General features: G+C 37.2%; 2 protein-coding genes across 4 annotated transcripts in view; both read right to left on the bottom strand.

The window, feature by feature from the left end:
- Positions 1 to 23,126, bottom strand: part of Fas1 (fasciclin 1 Fas1 domain-containing) — a 191,427-nt gene that overhangs the window by 36,546 nt on the left and 131,755 nt on the right. The window contains exon 3 of the mRNA XM_023156487.2: positions 15,834 to 16,021. Within this exon, the coding sequence (XP_023012255.2) occupies positions 15,834 to 16,021 (188 nt within the window). The remainder of the gene's footprint in view (positions 1 to 15,833; positions 16,022 to 23,126) is intronic.
- The window catches only part of tmod (tropomodulin), a 231,712-nt gene continuing 213,961 nt past the window's right edge, over positions 5,376 to 23,126 (bottom strand). The window contains exon 6 of one of the 3 annotated variants that reach the window (XM_074184884.1): positions 5,376 to 8,575. In XM_074184884.1, coding sequence (XP_074040985.1) covers positions 5,456 to 8,575 — 3,120 coding nt within the window. In that variant the 3' untranslated portion in view covers positions 5,376 to 5,455. The remainder of the gene's footprint in view (positions 8,576 to 23,126) is intronic. The other 2 variants (XM_074184887.1, XM_074184886.1) reach the window with 2 other exon arrangements.

Genomic DNA, 23,126 nt, shown 5'->3' with positions numbered 1-23,126 from the left:
GAAATAATCCTAATGCCAGTATACGGAATGCCACTTTAGATTTGAATATTCCACGAGAAACTATTCGGAGATGTCTCAAGGCGAAGAATATTAAAACTTTCAAGCCAACATTTTTACACACACTTCAAGAAGGCGACGAAGCAAGACGCCTGGAATATTGTTTATGGGCCCAAAGAGAATATTCAAACAATAGAAATTTCCTAAAAAATATTTTATATACCGACGAAGCCACTTTCACTACAAATGGAGTTAGTGTCATCACAGAATTGTCGCTATTGGGCAGCGGATAATCCTAACTGGGTAATAAACTGTAAAAGCCAGTATTCCCAAAAAATCAACGTCTGGTGTGGGATATTGAACGAACGAATTATTGGTCCTTTCTTTTTTGAGGAAAACATTAATGCGCAGAGGTTTCTAGAATTTTTAAACACAGAGTTTTGGGATGCTATTCACGATCTGCCAATCAATGAATGAGCAAATTTAATTGTCCAGTTAGATGGGTGTTCAGTTCATTATGCCAGAGCTGTGAGGCAATGGCTTAACGAACATTTTTATAACCGATGGATAGTCCGTTAATAGAGTGGCCACCCAGATCTCCAGACCTCACAGTTTTGGACTTTTTTCTCTGTGGACTTCTCACACAAAAGGTTTACAAAAACCGCTCGAGAGATAGAAATGAACTTTGTGCAAGAATTCGACATGTATGTGTGTAACCCCTATGATGGGTTTGAACTCTGTATTTAAAGCGGAAGATACTTTTTGCTAGGGAAAACTATAGCCAAACTTAAAATTAGAGCAGCCGCTGTCACCATTTGAAATTTAGAAACGAAGAATGATACTTACCAGAGAACTATCTTAGATGTTGTCTGCAGAAGTAATCACCCTCCAAAGGTTTGGCTTAGCTTCTCCTATCAAATAGGCACTGTTTTAGTATAGAAAACTTCTTCACTTAAGTCCTTCCAGGCGCTTTGTCGGGATATGCCATTGATACCTCTTATGAACTTTTCCTAGTGAGTTCTCTCATGTATTGTGAGATATAAATATACTCTATGTTCCCCTTTTCCCCCTGCTCTCCTACCAGTATAATTACCGGCAATAATACACCGCTTTCAAAGTTGATAAGTATAATAAAAAAAAATATATAAGAAATTCGAAACTTACAAATTAATATAATATTAACGACAAAAATAAGCAAAAAGAAACCAGACCATCAAATTAACAACCAGACCATAAGAGCATGCTCAACCGGCATTCGATTTAATATTCATAAGCATACCCTTTATTCGGCAACTCTATATGAGACAAACTATTTAAATAAATATTCACCCACAGTGTTTCAATAAAATTATATGGTTAGCCACCAGACGAAAAAACCCTAAAACTTACTTACCAATAGCTCTATTCCTCCGTTCAGCTATAGAACGCGGCTAATCCTTTTATGGTTCACTGAATCTAACACCAATTCCGAATTTCACTCGTCGAATTTGCAACCCGAAAGAAGGAAAGGAAAATCGGGTTTTTCCCAAACTCCCAAAAGTACCTTGAATATCACCCTTTTCGAATAACTCGCGACTGAACTCTCGGTTACCCCTTTCTTCCTACTACTTAATTAGTTTTCCGACTTTATCTCAAAAAAATTCTCCTCTAATTGATTTTGCTCGAATCGACCCTTCGACGACCCAAAATCACCGACGGACACCTCACGACTTCCCGGCAAAACCCACTCTAATTATTTTCTCTCAAATCGACCCTTCGACGACCCAAAATCACCGACGGACACCTCACGACTCCCCAAACTTAAACCCTCTAATTATTTTCTCTCAAATCGACCCTTCGACGACCCAAAATCACCGACGGACACCTCACGACTTTCCGGCAAAACCCACTCTCCCTATTTTCTCTCACGACAAAATTTTCCTAAGTCCGCGGATATTTCCCTTCTCAAAATTGAATGGCAAAGTTACGGCCCATACATCCAATCAGAGAATTCAATTCTATCATTTAGTTCTTTCAGTCGCTTCGTGATTCGTTAAGTATTTAAGTGGTTTTTAGCATAACGTTCCCAGCTTATCGCTGACTTTTCAAAAGACCCAGCTGCGTTTCATAAACAAAGTGTCTCCAGCTATCAATAATAATGAGTTTTTTCGTCTGGCCCTTACAAAGTAACTGTGAATAAACCCACTGTATTTTGTGGTTAAGAAATATGCCTTTAGCACGAACAAATCCTATATACATCCGTTCAGTAAGATATCGTATCCCCATGAACTTCAATTTTTCCTATTCAGATAAATATGTGAGACCACAAAATTAAAAATAAAATACAGGGCGTCTTCTCATAAGGCGAACTGTTACAATACTCCCTCCTTTGAAAAAAGTCCAAGGCTACATCTTGCCTTGACTTTTTCCCAAAATAAGTGATTGGGACCTGTATTTAATAAAATGATAAAATATAAAACCAAAAATTTTAACTGCCTACAATTCTCTAGGGCCCTACACTAAAGTTAAGTCCGGTCCTGTTCACTATATGGAGGTTCCTCTTACCTCTGAGAGACTCTTATCTTTCTATGACCTAATTAAACACTATGTTTATATTGTCGGACGCGGGTATCGGCATTTTAAGAATTGACTTTTTCACTTGACACTCCCGAGCTTTCGACGCACTTTTGCTGAAAACACTGGCGTTGTCTCGTTGCTGGAATGCTGTGTTATAAGGCGACCTTTTCTGACTTTTCGCTGATATTTAGTCGATTTAATTCCGATTCGTTCGAACCGCACTAAATTGCCTTTTGACATTACTAAATTAAGAGTTCATTGTTTATTTTGCCTCGTTTCGTTTCGTCCAGTGGGGTTCGACGAATAAGTCCGGATAGACCTTTGTTCGCGGTATGGGACTTCCCATAGGGGTTTTCCCGTTTTCAATATCTATGTTTTCCGCATTAGAATTTTCACCCGGATTAGTTGGCGGTGTTGATTCTCGTTGGCGATACATGATCCACATCGTAAGATTGCTCCATAAGCTTGCTAGTAGGGTGATGCCACAACCTACTGTTTTATATAAATGTAGTCCGTTCAGGGTTACTCCAACTGCATATTTAATTACTTTGAATATGGTATAGAATCCTATGAGACCACTCATAAACATCCCGACGTCGGTAAACCATCCCCATATTTGTTTCATTGTCGAATGGGCTAATTCCTTCATTTCTTCCGAATTGAATATGTTCAACGTTGAAAATCCTTGCCCTGTCGTCTCGAGTCCCACAACTCGCCTGGAGATTATATTTTCCACTGCTTTCCTTTCGGATCCAAATGTTAGTATTTTCTGCGCTTTATGGACTTCGTCTTGGGTATATAACCCTGCTGAACCTATTGGTAATATAGGAGAAAAATTCAACTTGGGCGATGTCTCTACTTCTAGTTCCTTTGGCGCCCTTTTAATCGTGGGGTATGGCGCTAGGCCAATCCATTCATTGTCTATAAAATACAAGGGGGGAATAAGTCCGTTACAGTCTATTTCCTCCGCGTGATCTTGAATGATCCGCGTCACTGGGGCTATAAACTTGGATTGGTTATTTACTTCTATGGGTAATTCGTGGTAACATTTGTCGGTTCGCCTAATACTTGCGGATTTTGGTACACACCTCATAATGTAGAGTACTTCCCCTAGTACACGTCCAACATGTCCTCCATCCTCTTGGACTATCTGACTAATCAAGGTTGGTATCAGGGGTGCCATTAACAAACGGTTTCTGAGTACTTCTCGATGTACCAGACATCTCCGATGAATTGTATCTAAATGGAGTTTTTCCAGATTCCTCTTATACGCTTGCTCTACGTATAGGAATTTACTATTTACATAGGTCATCAGGTCCGTATTGTATGGTAGTATTTCCATATGTGGGTCTAATACGTTTCCTGTTTCTTTCGTCCAGATTACTATCCTAGGGTGCTCGGTTTGCCAGATTTCGGCATGACACATTATTCCTTTTTTCAGTAAAGTAAGAGCAAATATCTTGTCTTCACTTTCCACTACTACGTAGCGTTCCCTATTGCTTTCATTGGTTACCACTTCCGCTTTTCCTTGATAAAGTAAGCTCAATTTATCCTCACACGGGATTTGAGTGTTACTTCTCCAGACGTTTTCTCCTAGCGTCGTGTCGAAACAGTATCCTGTTAGAAATGAACAGGTTACTCCTCCTACCAGCTGTATCTGGTTTTCGTCCATTTTGATTTTTGCCCAATAATCACTCGCTTGAATTTTTATAGAAGCGGTAATGATTACATCTTCCCAGGTGCGCCCTCCTTCGTGGTAGGTAGTGCCTTTACAGGTACCCTCTGCATTCACCGTCCCAGCGATGGTCAGCGAAGCTGTGGTAGTCCCGTTCATCGCTATACCTCCTATATCCTGGTGATACAACCGTATGCTTCGATAACGATGTAAAGATACACATTCGTCTGCCCCGATTCGGTGCACAAAATTTGAAAGTCCGCCGGCCACTATCGAACTATGGCTATGCATTCCGCAATGGGTGATTAACCGAGTTATTTCGATTAAACAAGTCCAGACCTGTATGATATTTATTTCGTTTCGCTGAATCACTTTAATTTGGGCATCGACACTCGAGTATTCAGATTCCGGTTCCGGGCATTGCGCCACGTCCCTAATTGATACCTTTATAATGTCTGTATTGTAGTCATTACAGTCGTACACAATTATTCCGCGACACTCCAGAATTAGCAGAAAGGTCAGGATAAAGGTAATCGCCTTATAGTTGTTCCCGTTGCTGCTATCAGTTGCTGCTCTACGGAGTTGGCTCATGATGTGGCACTGTTTGTTTAATTGGTTTCTTTCCCGATTCGCGCACCACCTAAGAATAGATTACAATAATGATTATTCAGCGTACAATGAGTCCTTATATAATTGTTCTAAGGCTATTCATACATGATGTTGCAGGCTGTCCCTACAACTTGATGTCTTTGAGCAAAATTGTCCTTTTCATTATGAAGGATATCAACCCGTACCTCCACACGAGAGCCTATAATTGCTATTATAATATCGTTACGCAATCAAAATCAAAAATACAAGTAAGAATATCAGTTCTTCATTTACAATTAACACAAAATATCGACATATTAAATATAACAATGGCCAAACTTCTTCCATAGAAAAATCAAAACAATCATTCCTTACCTAAAACTTTGTCAAAACAGTTTTTCTAACGTTTTTATACCTAGCCTATTGCCTACCCGTGGTCTGATCAGGTAGCCATTAGGGTCTCCATTGAAGCTTAAAGGGGCTTCTCCCTCTTTAAAAGAAATTCGCTACACGCGATATTTTGAAGTGTTACTTACTTTGAGATTTTTTTTTTCCATCAGACAATGTCGGCCCTGGTAGATATATTCTTGGCCCCCTCCACGGAGGCAGTTTTTTTTTTCTTTTTTCTTAACTTTGTCTCTAGGGTGTATACCTCTCCGGAGGTTTGCGAATTCTTGTGGATCGCCTTAGAACCGGTTCAGGTTCCTCCAGTAAATTTTCTTCGGAGCCTTCTTCTGATGATCCCTCATCACTACTTGTATTGGGGTTGCTCTCTCCTCTTAGTAGGCCAGGGGCCCAAAACTGTGGAATTACTGCAGGTGACCATTTTGAAGTTTCCTCTTCCTTGTCCTCTTCTTCCTCTTCTTCCATCACTCTTTCCTCTTTCTTTCGTCTAAGAGGTGTTTCCGCTTCCTCTGGGTCCTCTTCTACTTTCCCGTGAAATGCTTTCAGTCTATTTACATGGACAATTTGATTTTGTCTTGTTCCCACCTTCCTAAGTTCGTATGTTACGGGACCTATTCTTGTCATAATTCGGTATGGTCCTATCCATGGTTTACTCAGCTTCTTTGACGTCCCAATTTTCGTGGCCATATTTTTAAGGTACACTAAGTCTCCCAGTTCAAATGCTCTCTCTTCCGATTTCTTATTGAATTCTTTAATTCTTTTCTCCTTAGTTTTTTCAGTATTATTATAAACTTCCGAGTATACTCTATGCATCCTAGCCATGAATTCCGAGACATAATTTTCGTCATAATCATACTTCAATCTCTGGGATCGAATGAAGCTATCCATAGGAAGTACCTGATCTCGGCCATGTAAAAGAAAGTATGGGCTATAACCGGTTGAACTGTGAATACTCCCCCGATAAGCCATCAAAACAAAGGGTATCCAATTATCCCAATCTCGTTGACTTTCACAAATATATTGCGACAACATATCCTTAAAAACACGGTGCATTCTTTCAATCTGCTTGTTTGACGTAGGAGCGTAACTAGAAGTTTGAATTTTTTCAATATTTAATACTTCACACACTTCTTTAAATAGGTTGGACATAAAATTTGCTCCTCGGTCTGTCAGTAGCCTTTTAGGTGTTCCATGTCTCACAATGATGTGCTCTACGAATATCCTTGCTATTGTTTCCGCTTTTCGATCCGGTATAGGTATAGCTTCAGGGTATTTCGTAAAATAGTCTTGGAATGTTAATAAATACCTATTCCCATTCATTGAAGTAACTAGGGGTCCCACGATATCCATTGATGTTAATTCCCAAGGTTCTCGTGTAGGAGTAAAGTGCTGTAGGGGAGCTTTCTTCTGATGTGCTGAAGTTTTTCTCCGATTGCACGCATCGCATCTCGTACAATAATTAATAATGTCCGTCCTCATGCCTATCCAATAAAATCTTTTCCTTATATTCCACAAAGTTTTTTGTTGTCCCTGATGTCCAGCGAGTGGTGAGTCGTGAAAATCTTCTAAGACTTTCTTAACATATATCTTGGGTACTATTAATTTATCTGCATTATCCTCTATTCGATATAATATTCCGTCCTTTGAGAGATAGTACACATCGTCCATCCTTTCCTCTGTTTGTCCTAGTTGTTCTTTTATAGCTTTGCAGAATGGGTCTTGTGACTGCGCTTTCTTCAGTAGTTCTCTATCCCACTCTGGTTCGATAATTTCTTCTTCAATTCGTAAAATTGCTCCACTTTCTTTCGGCAACGTATAAATAAACACTTCTATGTCTGTATTATAAAAAATGAATTCAATCATTGCTTGTATTTTTTCCCAATTCAATCCGTCTAGTCCGCATGCTATTTTTGGCATTGCTAATTTCTTATCTTGATTATCTTCGCATGTCTTCTTTAAATTCCGCAGAGCATTCCACACCGTTCGATATGATGGTTTATCATGATATTTAAATTTCGTTATTAAGTAATACACGTTTCTCTCGGGGAGTTTCAACTCCGCCACTTCTCCTACCATTTTCTTCTGTTCTAGTAGAACATTCACTGATCCAAATGATTCTCTGAATTGTACTGCGATTCCTTGTCCCATAGCGAAATCTTGTGATACGCAGTGCGCGAGGGCACACGATTCGGGAGCTGAAAATAAGTCTCCTTGTTTCAAGATTAAATTCTTCGTCTTCAGCGGCTGATGAACTGTTAAGTATTCTTCATACTCTTCGAATTCTATATCGAAGTAATGATCATCTTTAGCATACATCCTACTAAGTGCGTCCGCATTCCCATGAAGTCTTCCTCGTCTATGTATGATCTCAAAATCGTATTCTGCTAATGTCAAGGCCCATCTGGTCAATCTCGACCCTGGGTCGTTCATCGAAAGTAGCCATTTAAGTGGTCTGTGATCCGAAATTACGGTAAATTTTCTCCCATAAAGATAGCATCTGAACGTTTGAATCCCAAATATTACTCCTAACAGTTCTTTTTCTGTTGTTGAATAATTCAATTCTGCTTTTTTAAATTTTCGACTTGCATAGGCGACTGGCTTTTCATAACCATCCCTCATTTGACTCAGAATAGCCCCCACTCCTAGTCCTGAAGCGTCTGTGGACACAATAAATGATTGCTCGAAATCTGGAAAGATTAAGACAGACTCTGCCGTCAAACTTTGTTTTAATTTGTCTATTGCTTCCAACACTTCTAGGGAAATTTCAAATTTCACATCCTTTTTCGTTAAATTCACTAAAGGTGCTGATATCTCTGCGACGTTCGGTATAAATCTTCTATACCAATTCACGAGTCCCATGAATGCTCGGACTCCTCTGACATTTCGGGGTATTGGGAATTTTTTAATGGCCTCAATTTTCTCCGGATCAGGAAGAACTCCTTCTTGTGTAATCATATGTCCCAAGTATTTCACCTTTTTTAATAGAAAATTACATTTTTTCGGTTTCAATTTGATGTTTACTTCTCTTAGTTTCTCAAAGACCTGTGCTATTTTTGCTAAATGATCTTCTTCTCCTTCGGCGTTGAATATAATGATGTCATCCAAATATACCATGCAACTTTGTCCTGTAAGTCCGGAAAGCGTCATATTCATAAAACGCTGAAAGGTACTGGGCGCATTGACTAATCCAAATGGCATTTTGGAGTACTCGTAGTGACCTTGAAAGGTACTGAACCCAGTCAAAGGTATATCTTTTTCCTCCATATCTATCTGATGATATGCTTCTGCAACGTCAATCACCGAAAATAAGACCTTATTGCCTGAACTATATCCTTGAATTAAATCTGATATATTTGGTAAAGGGTAATATTCCTTCTTCGTGACGCTGTTGAGTTTTCTGTAATCAATACACATCCTCACTTTTTCTTCCCCAGTCGGTGATTTTCGTGTCACTAATACCACTGGTGCCGACCATGGGCTGTAAGATGGTCTGATGATTTTTTGTTTCAACAGCCTATCAATCTCCTGTTGCAACACTTCCCTTTGTCCATACGGTATGCGATATGGCGCTTGGCATATGGGTTGTGCTCCGGGTTCTAGAGTTATGCTGTGTTTCACTTTCGTAGTACTAGTAAGTTCGTCGTCATCGTCTCTGAACAAATCCTTGTATTGCCTCAGTAATTTGATTAAGTTTTCCTTATCTCCCTTTTTTAGATGATCTAGTTCAAATCCGTCTTCGATCCATTTGTCATTTGAAAAATCAAATCCTTGAATTTTCAACCTCTCTCCTTCGTTTCTCTCCTCTTCTTCTGCACACGTCACTGCATGCGCAATTTTTTGATTTCTTCTTATATCAACATTTTTCCACGACAAGTTTATCAGTCTTATCGGTACTTGACTACCATTTTCCGTCAAGGTTTTTGCGGTAATTACGTGAGAGTTTCCTACTTCCACCGATTCGCATACTAGAAATTTTCCTGTTAGATTTTTCTTCAAGTTCCCCATTATCACCACTTCTGACCTGGCCGGAATATCCAAGTCATACCCTGCTACTACGTCCGTTTCCCATCTGTGGAGTTCCTCCCCTACTATCAGCTCCTCCATTTGTTTAACCGCTCTTTCTTCTCCTGTTCCCACCTTTTCCATTTTCCATAAAATTTTCTTCCTTGCTTTGTCTCCTTCAAGATCGTTTTTCCTGGGCTCTCGGATTTCCTTTTGTTCCCGTTGCAACTCTTCTTTTTTCTTTCTTTCCTCTCGCTGGGGGTTTTCCCTCTTTTTCTTCATTGTGAATCTTGGTCGGGTCATATTTTCATCGTACCCCTCGTAATCTGAGTCGTCTTCACTCCGTTCTCCATATTCTTGAATGATTACTTCCACCTTGTTCAGATGTTCTCTTTCCAGGCTCAATTTTTCATCCGATTCCCGGACTTCCTCTTCTGTTTCGGTTTCGGTTTGTGTCCCCATTTCCTGGACTAATCTCTTCTCCATTTTTTTAGTTTTCTCTACCAAAACTGTAGGTTCCAGTAGTCGTTGTTTTTCTTCCGAAGTCTTCACCTCGTTCCATTTTGACATTTTATAAAATTGTCGAACTTGCCCAAGCCACTCGGTCCAACCATTTGATGTTCTCCGCCCATCTTCTTGTATATTTTGATTTTTTCCTTCAATGTTTCTTTTTCCATAAGTTTTTCCCTGCGAATCCTCGCGTATCCCATTCCAGAAACAGTGTCTGACTTGTTTCTCAATTCCACAGATTCCGTCCTCTACTTCATTTCTCGAGCGGAAACGTACAGTACGTTCACATAGACGCATTACAGGCTTTGGTCCATAGATCAGATGTACATTATTTGCAACAAAAAAATCTCTTCCTAAAATAACAGGCGTAATTCCCGCAGTTTCGTCTTCGCATACATATGCTTCAAAGTTCGTCTCTTCCATCCCTGGTTTGATCCCAAGAGCTAAGGTCGTTGTTCCAAAAATTTTCAGCTGATGTCCGGTAACGCTAATGAGATGAATATCTCTTCTTCGCTTGTAATTAATATCGATTTCTGGCACCAGACTTTTTCTTACCAATGTGACCGCCGCTCCAGTGTCCACTAAACAATTACAGGTTTCCCCATTTACCTGAAGAATCACTATATAGGGTATCTCCTGTCGTTCCACCTGGGGTATTTGCAAAGACTTTTGTTTGCTGCCCATCCTTTGGCTTCTTTCTCTTCCACGAGGGTTTCGTTTTCTTCCATTCTCGCCTTTCCAATTCCTTTCTCCTGCATCCCAACATCTTCTTGCCGTTTCTAGTTTTCCCCTATAAAAATACCTACTTTGGCCGCTTTCTTGGGGTTGAAAAGTCGGCCTACTTAGTTTAAAGCGTTCTTATTTTCTTCGCTTCTCGCTGAAAAACATCCATCAGGTCTCGATTGTCTTGGAATCGCCCCGGTATGTCGACCATTTCCAAAGTTCCTGAAATCGACCGGCCTCTTTCCGGTTTCTTCGGTTTGTGGATCTAATACCTTCCTTGTATTCTCTCTTCGCCCTTTTTCATAAGAGTCATATCGTCTCCGTGGGCTCCAATTTCCGGGTGGATTCCGTTTTTCTGGACATACATTCGCGTAATGTCCTACTTTGTTACAGTGGTAACAAGTCACCTTCCTTACTGTTTCTTCGCTGCCACATTCTCTTGACAAATGCCCTATTTTTCCACACTTGTAGCAACTAAAACTCTTGCTCGGCATTTTTTCTCGTCCACTTCGACAAACTGTAGATAGATGTCCCATTTTCCCACAATTGAAACAGATCTTTTCCTGATCGATTTGCGAAACATTCGAAGAGTTTCTTTTCCCTTGAATCATCATAAGTGTAGTCTCTTGTAGCCTCACAAGTGTTTCTGCCTTATCCAGGTCCAAATCTGGTTCCCTTAGCAACAAAATTCCAACTTCTCTCAATAAATCCTTCCGTAGTCCTATCTTAAATTGATTCATTATAATTTCCTTATTCTTTTTCTTCAATCCCGCAATTTCTGTGGCTTCAGCTCTTTCCAAATCTTCGTTTAACAGCTTGGCCCCTAAGGCGCGTAACCTCGTACAATAAGTTGAGACATCTTCTTCGTACCTTTGATAACACCTACTCAACATCAATTGGTTCTCCCCTGGTAATTTAATCGGTCTAAATTTTCCAATAAATCGTGCTTTAAGATCGCTGTAAGACAATGTATCCAAATTTGGATCGGCTTTAAAAAAATTGTAAGCTTCACCTACTAATTTAAATTTCAATAACTTGACAGTTTGGTCCTCAGACCATCCGTCTAAGCTAGACCTTTGCTCTAGTTTTTCAAAATATTTAATAACCTCCTTTCCGGAAAAAACATCCAGGGTTGACGCAATCATTCCCAATGAGTACGCCATTGGCATCATCATTTCGGCCCTCGTATATATCGGTGGAGTACCTGTGGTACTAGTTGTTCCTGTGGTTGTAATCATTTTTATGGGTTAGTATAAGTGGGTGAACTTTACATGCATCAAAAATTATAGCTAGAAAGCGATACTACCTTTATTTTTATTTTTTATTTTTTTTTGGCTTCTCTCCGACGAACCTACTCTGAAAATCCCTACTTGATTACCCGATTGAAATCAACTTTTTATTTACTATTTCTGATTTCAACTTCTTACTTCCATTTTTTCACTCTTTATTTTAAAGGAATCGGCTTTATTTTTTCTTTAGGGTGTCCCTTCAACTGTTTCTGTCATCCGACTTAACCCCAATTACTTCAAAAGAGAACGCAAAACAATGGGTTCAAATCAGGTTTTTTCATTCAATAACAATCATCCAACTTACTTTTTCACACAACAGTAAAACAAAAAAAATTATATTCAATTCAACTTTTTATTCAATTAATTTCGTTCAAAAAAAAAATCCCAAATTATTCATTTCAATGTGTTATTTCCTCGAGTTCCTTCAACTTTTGCTTTCACTCCAAAATTAAAAAAAAATAATTGATTCAACTTTTTATTTTGACGTTATTCGAAAAGAACACTTTCCAAACCTAATTCAATTCATTTTTCGTTCAATAAAATTCTCGATGCTTTGTTTCGATATCATTTCATACTTAAAAAGGTTTGTTTCCCAAATGTTTTCAATTAAATTTTTTCTTCATTAAATAACGTTTTTTTTTTTATTTTTTATTAAACCCTATTCGATTCGTTTCGACACATTCAACAGGACATTCTCTTCAAACCCCCAACAATTCTACAAAAAGAAACTTTTTCATGTGATCTGACAAGGTACCATGTAAATTTTTACTTTGTCAATTCCACAAAATTCACTTCCACCAGTTCGATCAACATCATTCAACTACACTTCCTCAATCTATGGATCTTTATTTCGTCCTATCTTTCTGAACCATTCACGTTCTAACGAAAATTCCTGTTCTTTCTCAAAATATTATTCAATATTTATTTCCCTCACCCAATATTCTTTTCCCTTCAAATTTCCTTTGAAAAAATAATCTCAACACGGCTCAGTCGATTGCATAACTTCACCTATTGATTTATAAGAAAAATAATTTTGTTTTCAACAAAAACTTCAACAATCCAACGTCTTGAGAAAAATAATAACCGTTTCGTCTCCACCTTCTAAAAAGAAAAATCCCCAAATACAAAAAATCAACAGAAAATCTCCCCGTCGACAAATTCAAAATATCTCACAATAGAAAAATTCAAAGTGTCTCTCCCTAGGAAAAATTCAACATAAATCCCACCGCTTTTACCATTTGTAACCCCTATGATGGGTTTGAACTCTGTATTTAAAGCGGAAGATACTTTTTGCTAGGGAAAACTATAGCCAAACTTAAAATTAGAGCAGCCGCTGTCACCATTTGAAATTTAGAAACGAAGAATGATACTTACCAGAGAACTATCTTAGATGTTGTCTGCAGAAGTAATCACCCTCCAAAGGTTTGGCTTAGCTTCTCCTATCAAATAGGCACTGTTTTAGTATAGAAAACTTCTTCACTTAAGTCCTTCCAGGCGCTTTGTCGGGATATGCCATTGATACCTCTTATGAACTTTTCCTAGTGAGTTCTCTCATGTATTGTGAGATATAAATATACTCTATGTTCCCCTTTTCCCCCTGCTCTCCTACCAGTATAATTACCGGCAATAATACACCGCTTTCAAAGTTGATAAGTATAATAAAAAAAAATATATAAGAAATTCGAAACTTACAAATTAATATAATATTAACGACAAAAATAAGCAAAAAGAAACCAGACCATCAAATTAACAACCAGACCATAAGAGCATGCTCAACCGGCATTCGATTTAATATTCATAAGCATACCCTTTATTCGGCAACTCTATATGAGACAAACTATTTAAATAAATATTCACCCACAGTGTTTCAATAAAATTATATGGTTAGCCACCAGACGAAAAAACCCTAAAACTTACTTACCAATAGCTCTATTCCTCCGTTCAGCTATAGAACGCGGCTAATCCTTTTATGGTTCACTGAATCTAACACCAATTCCGAATTTCACTCGTCGAATTTGCAACCCGAAAGAAGGAAAGGAAAATCGGGTTTTTCCCAAACTCCCAAAAGTACCTTGAATATCACCCTTTTCGAATAACTCGCGACTGAACTCTCGGTTACCCCTTTCTTCCTACTACTTAATTAGTTTTCCGACTTTATCTCAAAAAAATTCTCCTCTAATTGATTTTGCTCGAATCGACCCTTCGACGACCCAAAATCACCGACGGACACCTCACGACTTCCCGGCAAAACCCACTCTAATTATTTTCTCTCAAATCGACCCTTCGACGACCCAAAATCACCGACGGACACCTCACGACTCCCCAAACTTAAACCCTCTAATTATTTTCTCTCAAATCGACCCTTCGACGACCCAAAATCACCGACGGACACCTCACGACTTTCCGGCAAAACCCACTCTCCCTATTTTCTCTCACGACAAAATTTTCCTAAGTCCGCGGATATTTCCCTTCTCAAAATTGAATGGCAAAGTTACGGCCCATACATCCAATCAGAGAATTCAATTCTATCATTTAGTTCTTTCAGTCGCTTCGTGATTCGTTAAGTATTTAAGTGGTTTTTAGCATAACGTTCCCAGCTTATCGCTGACTTTTCAAAAGACCCAGCTGCGTTTCATAAACAAAGTGTCTCCAGCTATCAATAATAATGAGTTTTTTCGTCTGGCCCTTACAAAGTAACTGTGAATAAACCCACTGTATTTTGTGGTTAAGAAATATGCCTTTAGCACGAACAAATCCTATATACATCCGTTCAGTAAGATATCGTATCCCCATGAACTTCAATTTTTCCTATTCAGATAAATATGTGAGACCACAAAATTAAAAATAAAATACAGGGCGTCTTCTCATAAGGCGAACTGTTACATGTGCATATATTAGCCCTCAAGAACTAAGGAACGTAATCAGAAACATTCGTAAGCGCTACGACACATGTATCGAAATACGTGGTGGATTAGTAGAGGCTACTAGAATATGAGTTAGAATTAATTGTTGCACTGAATCGAAACATTTCAATAATTAGTTATTAGTTATGTTTATTAAAATTTTTTGCTTCATTGTTAGTTGAATCGTGTGAATGTAATTCCGATATTTTCATTAAAAATATTCACGCTATTTGTTTTTTTTTCCATCTGGCGGCACTCTATTGTTGAAATCTTAAAAAAAATGATATATTGTGACTGTTAGCTGTGAGAGTTTTCGAATTTTTGAGTTGTCATAACTTTGTTAATAATGAATATTTTTTCATGAAATTTGGTGACACCTATTTAGAGGCACTCTGAATCCAGTGGCGTAGTAATTTTTCCAATAAAAAAATCGCTAATAAAAAATTTTCGACTGAGAAAAAATATCGTAGTATGCCCTGAAACTTTAATAAACATTTCAAATTTTGTCCCAAGGTAGACCTTTTAGAAAGTGAAAAAATGGTCAGAATAACATTAATTAAAAAAAAATCTATTTAATATCAATATTTTGGTGATATTTCAAAATAATACTCTTATACTGCGAGTTATAGACTTTTCACGAGATAATTCAACGCACAAGAAGATTGAATTTTCATATCATCTTGGAAATTAGAATTTTGGTCACATTTCCCCTACTATAGCGGTCAGTTTGGAATATATTTGGTGGAAAATCGTAAAATGCTGAAAGAGCTCCTCGGAAAGTAGACCGGTCCAGCAATCACGGGCAACCCTCTCGGGAATAATGGGGGATGATTTTATACACTTAATGTTGCATGAAAAAGTAAATTATACCTTCAATCAGGTATGTTCCCTGTCGTTGAACACACCGGTCTCATATCATTTGGAATAGCCTCTGTTTTTAATAAGGGATGATTCTGACGTAGGGGGAGCGAAAAGAGAAAATGAAAGGTTTCTATTAGGGCTGGAAACATATGGTTCAAAGTAAGTGGGGTCTGTTTTGTATCGTGTAAATCACGTAGGATGATAATTTCATTGAGTAAATGAGTACAATGACCGAAGCGGGATTCTCAATTATACATATGCAGGGCGATCTTGCCGAACTGTTGGTGATTCGCTGTATTCTTATCCACTAAGTGGTGTTCTCACCTGCAGCAGATTATTCTCATTTCCTTGAATGTTTGACTGGCTCACTAGAATCCTCGCATTGTTCACGTATATGTCATCATGATAGGTTCCGGAAACATGAGTTATCCATAAAGGTGGATTTCCTGAGAGTTCTGAGTAGAGAGACGTATATGAACTGCCTAATTGGTCGGTGGTCTTCGGAACATTAGCTGAAAGAAAGTAACATATCAATAATATGATGGAAGTGCTTCGGTTTTCGAATTCGTAAAAAAAGACAAGAAAATTATTGTGGCGATTCTGCCATACAGACTTTACATTTGACCTCTTTCAAACTTGAGCCTATCTTTTGTTTATCAAATAGCATTCTAACAAGTTAATCAACGTGCTTTGGAAAAGTTACATACAATTACGTCAAAACATCGGTCGATAAACCGTTGCTACGTAGCTGGGGCATTGTGAAGGCCTAACGGCACACTTAGAAACTACAATGAATCTTTTGTTGGGTCCAGGTAGATAAGAGTTTAGATGAACCATCCGTAGGAATTAGGCGGTAAGACGAGTACAAAGTACTGAGTTGTTCTTAGAGCAGATCCTACTGGAATGTATCTCTGGTTCTATTCTATAGGTGGTGTGTGTGGTGATTGGATTTTGCTTATTTTAGTTCCCTCTTTCTTTCGAACGAAATTGTCAGTGTGTTTATAAATTCCTGTGGCATCCCTATATACAATTACTATTCAAGAGTATATAGAGGGGCGATAGAAATGCATAATAATAATAATGATATTTACTTTAGAATATCAGAGTATCAATACATAGAATAATGAAAAATTACGTATATAATGAAATAAATATGGTTGAACTCCACGAGGGTTTTCCCTGTATGTGGATATGAACAAAGAGACATTTCCAACCGAAGTGAGTTATTTAGCATCAACTAGCTATCATAATCGATAACACCTACAAAGTAAAAACATTTGTGGTTGATTGTGACACATAGTTTGAAATTCTGAAGCCAAAAACCTAGCTATCAATGAGTTGTTTTTTCCAAGTAATTTCTGAAACAGATGTTTTGAAGAATCCCATTAGATTATGCAACAGGAAAATTAGCTGTGAAGAACATATCAACGTCTAGTTTCTGAATCACCCACACTGAGTAGAAATCAAATGCTTCAAGTGATTCAGCAAGCTAAGTTATATGTCTTGAATCAGGCACAGTAATATATCTAATCGCTCTACCGGAACAGAATTTAATTTGCATCAAGCATATGCGACTGCCGCTCTATATCAGTTGTGGAAACTGTCTTCACCGAATAATTGTTCAGTTTGCTCAATTATAACGGTGGAAATTCAATTGAAAGTTCAAAGTGCTAATTCTTGCATATTTCGCTCTGCTGTCTCGGTTGAGTTTTACATTTGTCTGATTTTCTTTGGCCATTCGTTTACACTGTGTGGAAATTTCATGACTTTTTTCAGATATAATGTTTGTGCATCGAGAAAAAGTGATTCTTTTTCAGTAGATGAGTTAATTGGAATGGGAATACTTCAGTGTTGTTACTTTTTCGAGTATTTTTTTTACTTTACAACAAAATTCTGTATTACATGGTGGGTAGATCGTACTTAATAGTCAAATATATTTGAGGATAATTGAAAGACTGGAATTACAATTGTGTTTCGATACGAGTACACATAGAGAAAGTTTCAGTTACAATTTTACAAATGAAAAAGAACTGATCATACTTGTAGAATCGGTTGTACTCTGTTGGTTTTATTGAGGAAAGTCTTCTACTTAGTGGAGAAATATTCAACACTGAATACTTGTTGATTCGGAAAAATGAATCACTTCTCGAGTAACACAAGTGAAAGAAGAACAAAAATAGTAACTGGAAAAATGTGGAGGGAGTAACCAAAGTAAGAAAAAGTTGAGATGACAGTAAAAACATTGGTTCATTATGTAGTGATAATTCCTAAAAACACCAACACATAAATCTATTATCTTTTGAAAGAGATGTATCTTGTTTCGAATTCAGATTCATGCCAATATGTACATATATTTCATCAAACTTGCTAAATAGTAACGAGTCGTGAAATAGAGGTATTAATGTCTCTAAATAGAAGCCAACTAAGGCAATGAAATGATTTGAAGAAACACTCACGTCTAATTCAGTCTACTTTGTATGAGACCACTCGCTTTTCTGACAAAGCAGCGGAATTAAATATTCCCGAGCATAATCTTCTATTTCCTGTTCATCAAAACGCAAAACACATCCACAGCTTATTACGGAATACCGAAATCTCACCTCGTTTAAACTCCAACTTCATCCTCTGTAGCGGGGCTTAAATACTACTATTCCTCGTTTTGCAGTGAAACTTTGAATGTACTGGATGCGGAGTAGCTGACCCATATGATATTCGAAGCACTGAATTATAGTTCATTGGTTTTAACCCAAGAGGCGACCGAATGACTTTTAACTGAACTTCAATGATAAATGCTATTACTACATGGGCTGGAAAGTCTCGGGCCTAATCTTATTGCATGTCTAACTGTAGTCATTGAAAAACATTTTGGTGATGAAATTTGATTTTGACTTCCAATATAGTTGCCTCCGAGGCGATATAACAATTTTTTGATAGCATTTTTATAGTACGTCTTGTCTTTAGCCTCAAAAAAGTCTTCAGTTTTGACGAATATCTCTTTATCAGCGCTGAATTTCTCTCCATCATATCCTCTAACTGATGTTTAGTATATTTCTATCAGTTTCTGTCGCGTTATGAACATTCCTCCGGCTGAATTGGCGGAAAATTAAACATCCTCGTAATTTCAAAAGAACCTCATCAAAATCCAATTATCCGTTGTTGAGCAGCTTTTCCTAGGGCCGTTTATTCCATGTATAAACCCCACACTGGAGGGGTTGTAACTCCATATTGTTGTCGGGATCAAGAGGCCACTAGTTGAAGGAAGTACAATACGAGGTACAAGAGGGTAATCAAATCATGATGCAGGATAATGGCTGTTGTACAGGATTATACATATATAGAACCCATGTTAATTTTCTGAGCGGGATTGAAAACCCAATTGAACAAGTATAATGGCACTGGAACTGCTTACTCGACATGAAGGTTGAGTTATTCGTGAAATAATCGGTAGTTTAACTACCGAAGTCACCACGGAGTTATGGACTCGATGTATGGAGTGTGATTTTGAGTTTACAATTGGTAGGTAGACTTGATAATCTATCACAGATCAGCAGCAATATCTCCGGACCCCATTTGTATGAAGTTTCCAACTCAACATATCTTCCATTGTGAGAATAAAGGCTTTTATTTGGAGTACAAAACGTTTCTTCTGCTACTGCGGCTGAGAATAAATTGCTTCGTTTATGATACTGAACTTATCTCGTTTTTCAATTTCCTAAACATCAGCTGCTAATACTATTCTTCGCTGAAGACATGCAGTTTTTTATTATAATGGCAAACTGGTAGAAATTTAAGTTTCAGGTTATGTCAACAAGGTCAAAATCAATACCGAGAATATTCAGGCATCAGTAATCTGTGAAAATGTATCAGACATCGAACAGGAGATAGAATTTTGTATCAGCTATCAAAATTTCGTCAAATTGCATCAGTCATCAAACTGTATTTGCCATTAACTTTCATTAGCCATTCGATTGCATCAGCTATCGAATTGTATTAGATGTCAAATTGAATCAGCTATCGAAGTTTTGTATTCGCTATTGAAATTTTGTATTAGCTACCATAATTTCATATTAGCTATCGAAATTCTGTATCTCCTATCAAAATGTTGTATGAGATATCAAAGTGCATTAAACATGAAACTGTATTAGCTATCAAATTGCTTCAGTAATCAAACTTTATAAGCTATCAAATTTCAATAGCTATCAAATTCTATGAGTTATCAAAGTTTTGTATTCGTCATTAGATTTCTGTGTTAGATATGAAGCTTTCTGTACTATCTATTGAAATTTAGTACAAGCTATCAGAATATTGTATTAGCTATCAATTGCATTAGCTAGCAAATTGTATTGGATTTCAAATTGAATCAGTTATCGAAATTTTGTATTGGCTGTAAGAATTTTGTATTAGCTATCATAATTTTATATTGTTTATCAAAATTTTGTATCGGCTATAAAAATGTTGTATTAGCTATCAAATTGCATTGTTCACTATCAAATTCATTAACTATCAGATCAAATGAGCTATCAAAGTTTTGTATTAGTCATAACAATGTTGTATTAGCTATCATATTTTCATCTGTATTCAAACTGGTGTATCAGCTACTGAATTTCATTAGTTATGAAACTGTAGTAGCTATTCGATTTTTGTATCAGCTATAAAAAATTTGTCAAATTGCATTGGTCATCAGCTATTAAAATTCTGTATTATCTATTATAATTCAGTAAAAACTATCAAAATTCTGTATCAAACTCTCCTGTTAGCTATCAAATTGCATTAGCCATTGAATTGCAATAGCTAGCAGATTTTATTGGATATCAAATTGAATTAGTTATTGAAATTTTGTATTGGCTATTGGAATTCTGTTTCAGCTATCAAAATTTCATGTTACCTATAAAATTTTTGTATCAGCTATGAAAATGTTGTATAAGTTTTCAAATTTAGTTAGTCATTGAACTGTAGCTATGGAATATATCAGCTATAAGATCAAATGAGCTATCACAGTGTTATATTAGTCAAAAAATGTTCGTCTTAGCTATCATAATTTATCAGCTTTTGAAAGTGATGTATAGGCTCATCGGTCATCATTAGCTATCGGTCATGTATTAGCTATCAAATTGAATCAGCTGTTGATATTCTGTGTCATCCAATAAACTTTAGTACAAGCTATCAAAATTTTGTATCGAGTATCGAAATTTTCTATTAGCCATCGGATTGCTATCTAATAGATGATACATAATTCTAATGGCTGATTTATTTCGATAGCTAATACAGTTCGATGACTAATTCAATTTGATAGCTAATGCAATGTTTTAATATCTGATATCAAATTCTGATACTCAATACAATTTGGTAACTGATTAGAATTTAGTATAAGCTATCAGAATTTTGTATCAAGTATCAAAATTTACTATTAGCAATCAAATTGCATTGAATTGCATTAGTTAGATGATTGTATTAGCTATCAGATTTTAAATTTGCTATCAAAAAGTTGTAATAGCTATCAAATTGCATTAGTCGTCAAACTGTATTAGCTAATCGAGTGAACCATCAGAGTTTGTTTTTGCCATCAAAATTTGGATCAACTATCAAATTAGTTAGACATACATCACAAGAAATATCAATTATGTGACTGGTTGAAGACCTGCCCAACTGAGCCCCCTTTATTCCTTCGAGAGATAGATCAAATTTTAAAGAATGATATAATCTACAGCTTTTCAATTACAGTGCAATTTCCACACAAGCATGGCTCCCAGAATATTTGGCAACGGCGCTGAATGACCTAGTTTTCAAATTTGATTTCCATTTTGCTGTAAATGCACAGTATAAAAATAATAAACTTCCCAATTCAGAAACACCCCCAGCGAAACTTCCAAAAACTATTCGTATGTAGTGTACAGACGGTTTCAATAGTTTTTTAGAATTCTGAAGGTTTCATCCACTTTACATTCAGCGCTTTCCTCCCTCATCGCGCTAAAATATTTCCCAGCACTCCCCTATGGATGGAAAAACCGAAACTTGCGAGAATTGCTCTCACATTCTATTTATTTTACTCATGCCGGTAGGTTTATTGAACAGTCGAGGGAAACTTTCCATATCAAACGCGTGTGAGCTTTTAGAGGGATGTTTGGGGGCTCCATTAGGAACTCATCAGAACGTAAACTTTTTTAAAACGAGCAATGCTTGCCTTCAGCACACATTGAGCTCGGGATGTAATTTTCGACGGTGTTTTTCGTGGAGAAATATCTTTCTTACATTGAAGCGGATGTTGAATGATAGATCTAACGAAAGACTTTGCCAGATTCAGCCTTTGTCTGAATGTTTGGTCGCTCAGAAATTCTTGGTTAGTTACAGTCGAAGAGGAATGCTGAGAGGTGACCCTAATGAGTTCCAACATATTTTCTATGCACAAAATTCTATAAAACAATACCCGAAGTATACGGATGGTAAGTAAAAGATTTCATGAAATGATTTCATGCAAATGATTAATCTCTTTGCAGTGACGTGATCAGCATCTGTCACAATGAAATGATATGTGAATGGGTCCAGCCGGTGCAGTAAGCTTGCTCCAGCAGTGTTAGTTCTGTGTGTCTTGTGGGCCGTAGGAGCGGGTCGGAGTTTTCTACTCCTAGAGAATAACGAAGTAACAAGAGAAGTAGCTTAGAAAGGCCTCTGAAGCAAAAATAGAAGCTAAGATGTGACCTGAATTGATGCCAGGTCCTTACCTTGAATGTTGTGTGATTCATATGCTGTATTCTGAAAAATGTGAGTGTATTATCATCGCAATTGGCATGGATTTAATGTTTTCCCTTTCTTTTGGCTATAAAATCCACAAAAATGTGATAAGAAACAAATGCTCCTCTTGGTACTCTTACATAACGATTTACCGACCTTGCTGGAAGTTCCTTTAAACTTATTTTATACTGTTTTTTCGTTTAATAAACTGAATCAACAGAGAATCTGCTGTATATTGAGTCTTTCACGAAACAGAAATGTGAGTATCAGTTAGATGGTGCTCTAACACATTTACATTTCCAAGTACGACAATTCTCCCATCACCTATCAAAGTAGATGTTTCGGAAGGGGAGGAAGAATTTTTCGGCCTCCTCGTTCGCCGGGTCTGAACTCTCTTGACTTTTTGGGCTTCATTGAAAGGAGTGTCTCTAAACGAGAATGTGAACATGAAGGAGGATTTAGGAAATGAATTTATCTCTTGGTATCTGTTAATATTTATGATTTGAGTCACAGCAAAAATTTGATTTTCCTGCTCTGTCATTCTTCTTGTGTGGAGCTTGTTTTTTTGCTCGTTTCAAGCTATCAACTGTTCCCATAAAAATCGTAAAATGTGAGAGATAGAAAATGAAAGTCTGCTTTCAGCATCCGCTTTCAGATAATTCGTTCACTGATAAATGTCCAGGCTGTCTGCGTATTTTCCAGCTAATCCTCTTATTCTATTAACTTCTCGCAATATAATTAATTTTTCTGTGCTCGCTTTGTTCTATTCCAGCTCAAATTCCCATAATCTTCGAAGAGTTCTCGAGTGGAATTGCTACAAAAGTTTCTAATTGCCTCAACAATTGTCTCCTAATCAAGCTTTTGAATGATTTCTTCCAGGTTGCAGCG

This window comes from Leptinotarsa decemlineata, unplaced genomic scaffold (assembly GCF_025532065.1).
Source record: "Leptinotarsa decemlineata unplaced genomic scaffold, Ldec_3_MD MMD2_tig00026361_RagTag_RagTag, whole genome shotgun sequence".
Classification (NCBI taxonomy): Eukaryota; Metazoa; Arthropoda; class Insecta; order Coleoptera; family Chrysomelidae; genus Leptinotarsa; species Leptinotarsa decemlineata.
The sequence above is the reverse complement of the archived record's forward strand: the minus strand, read 5'-3'. Positions and strand labels throughout refer to the sequence as shown.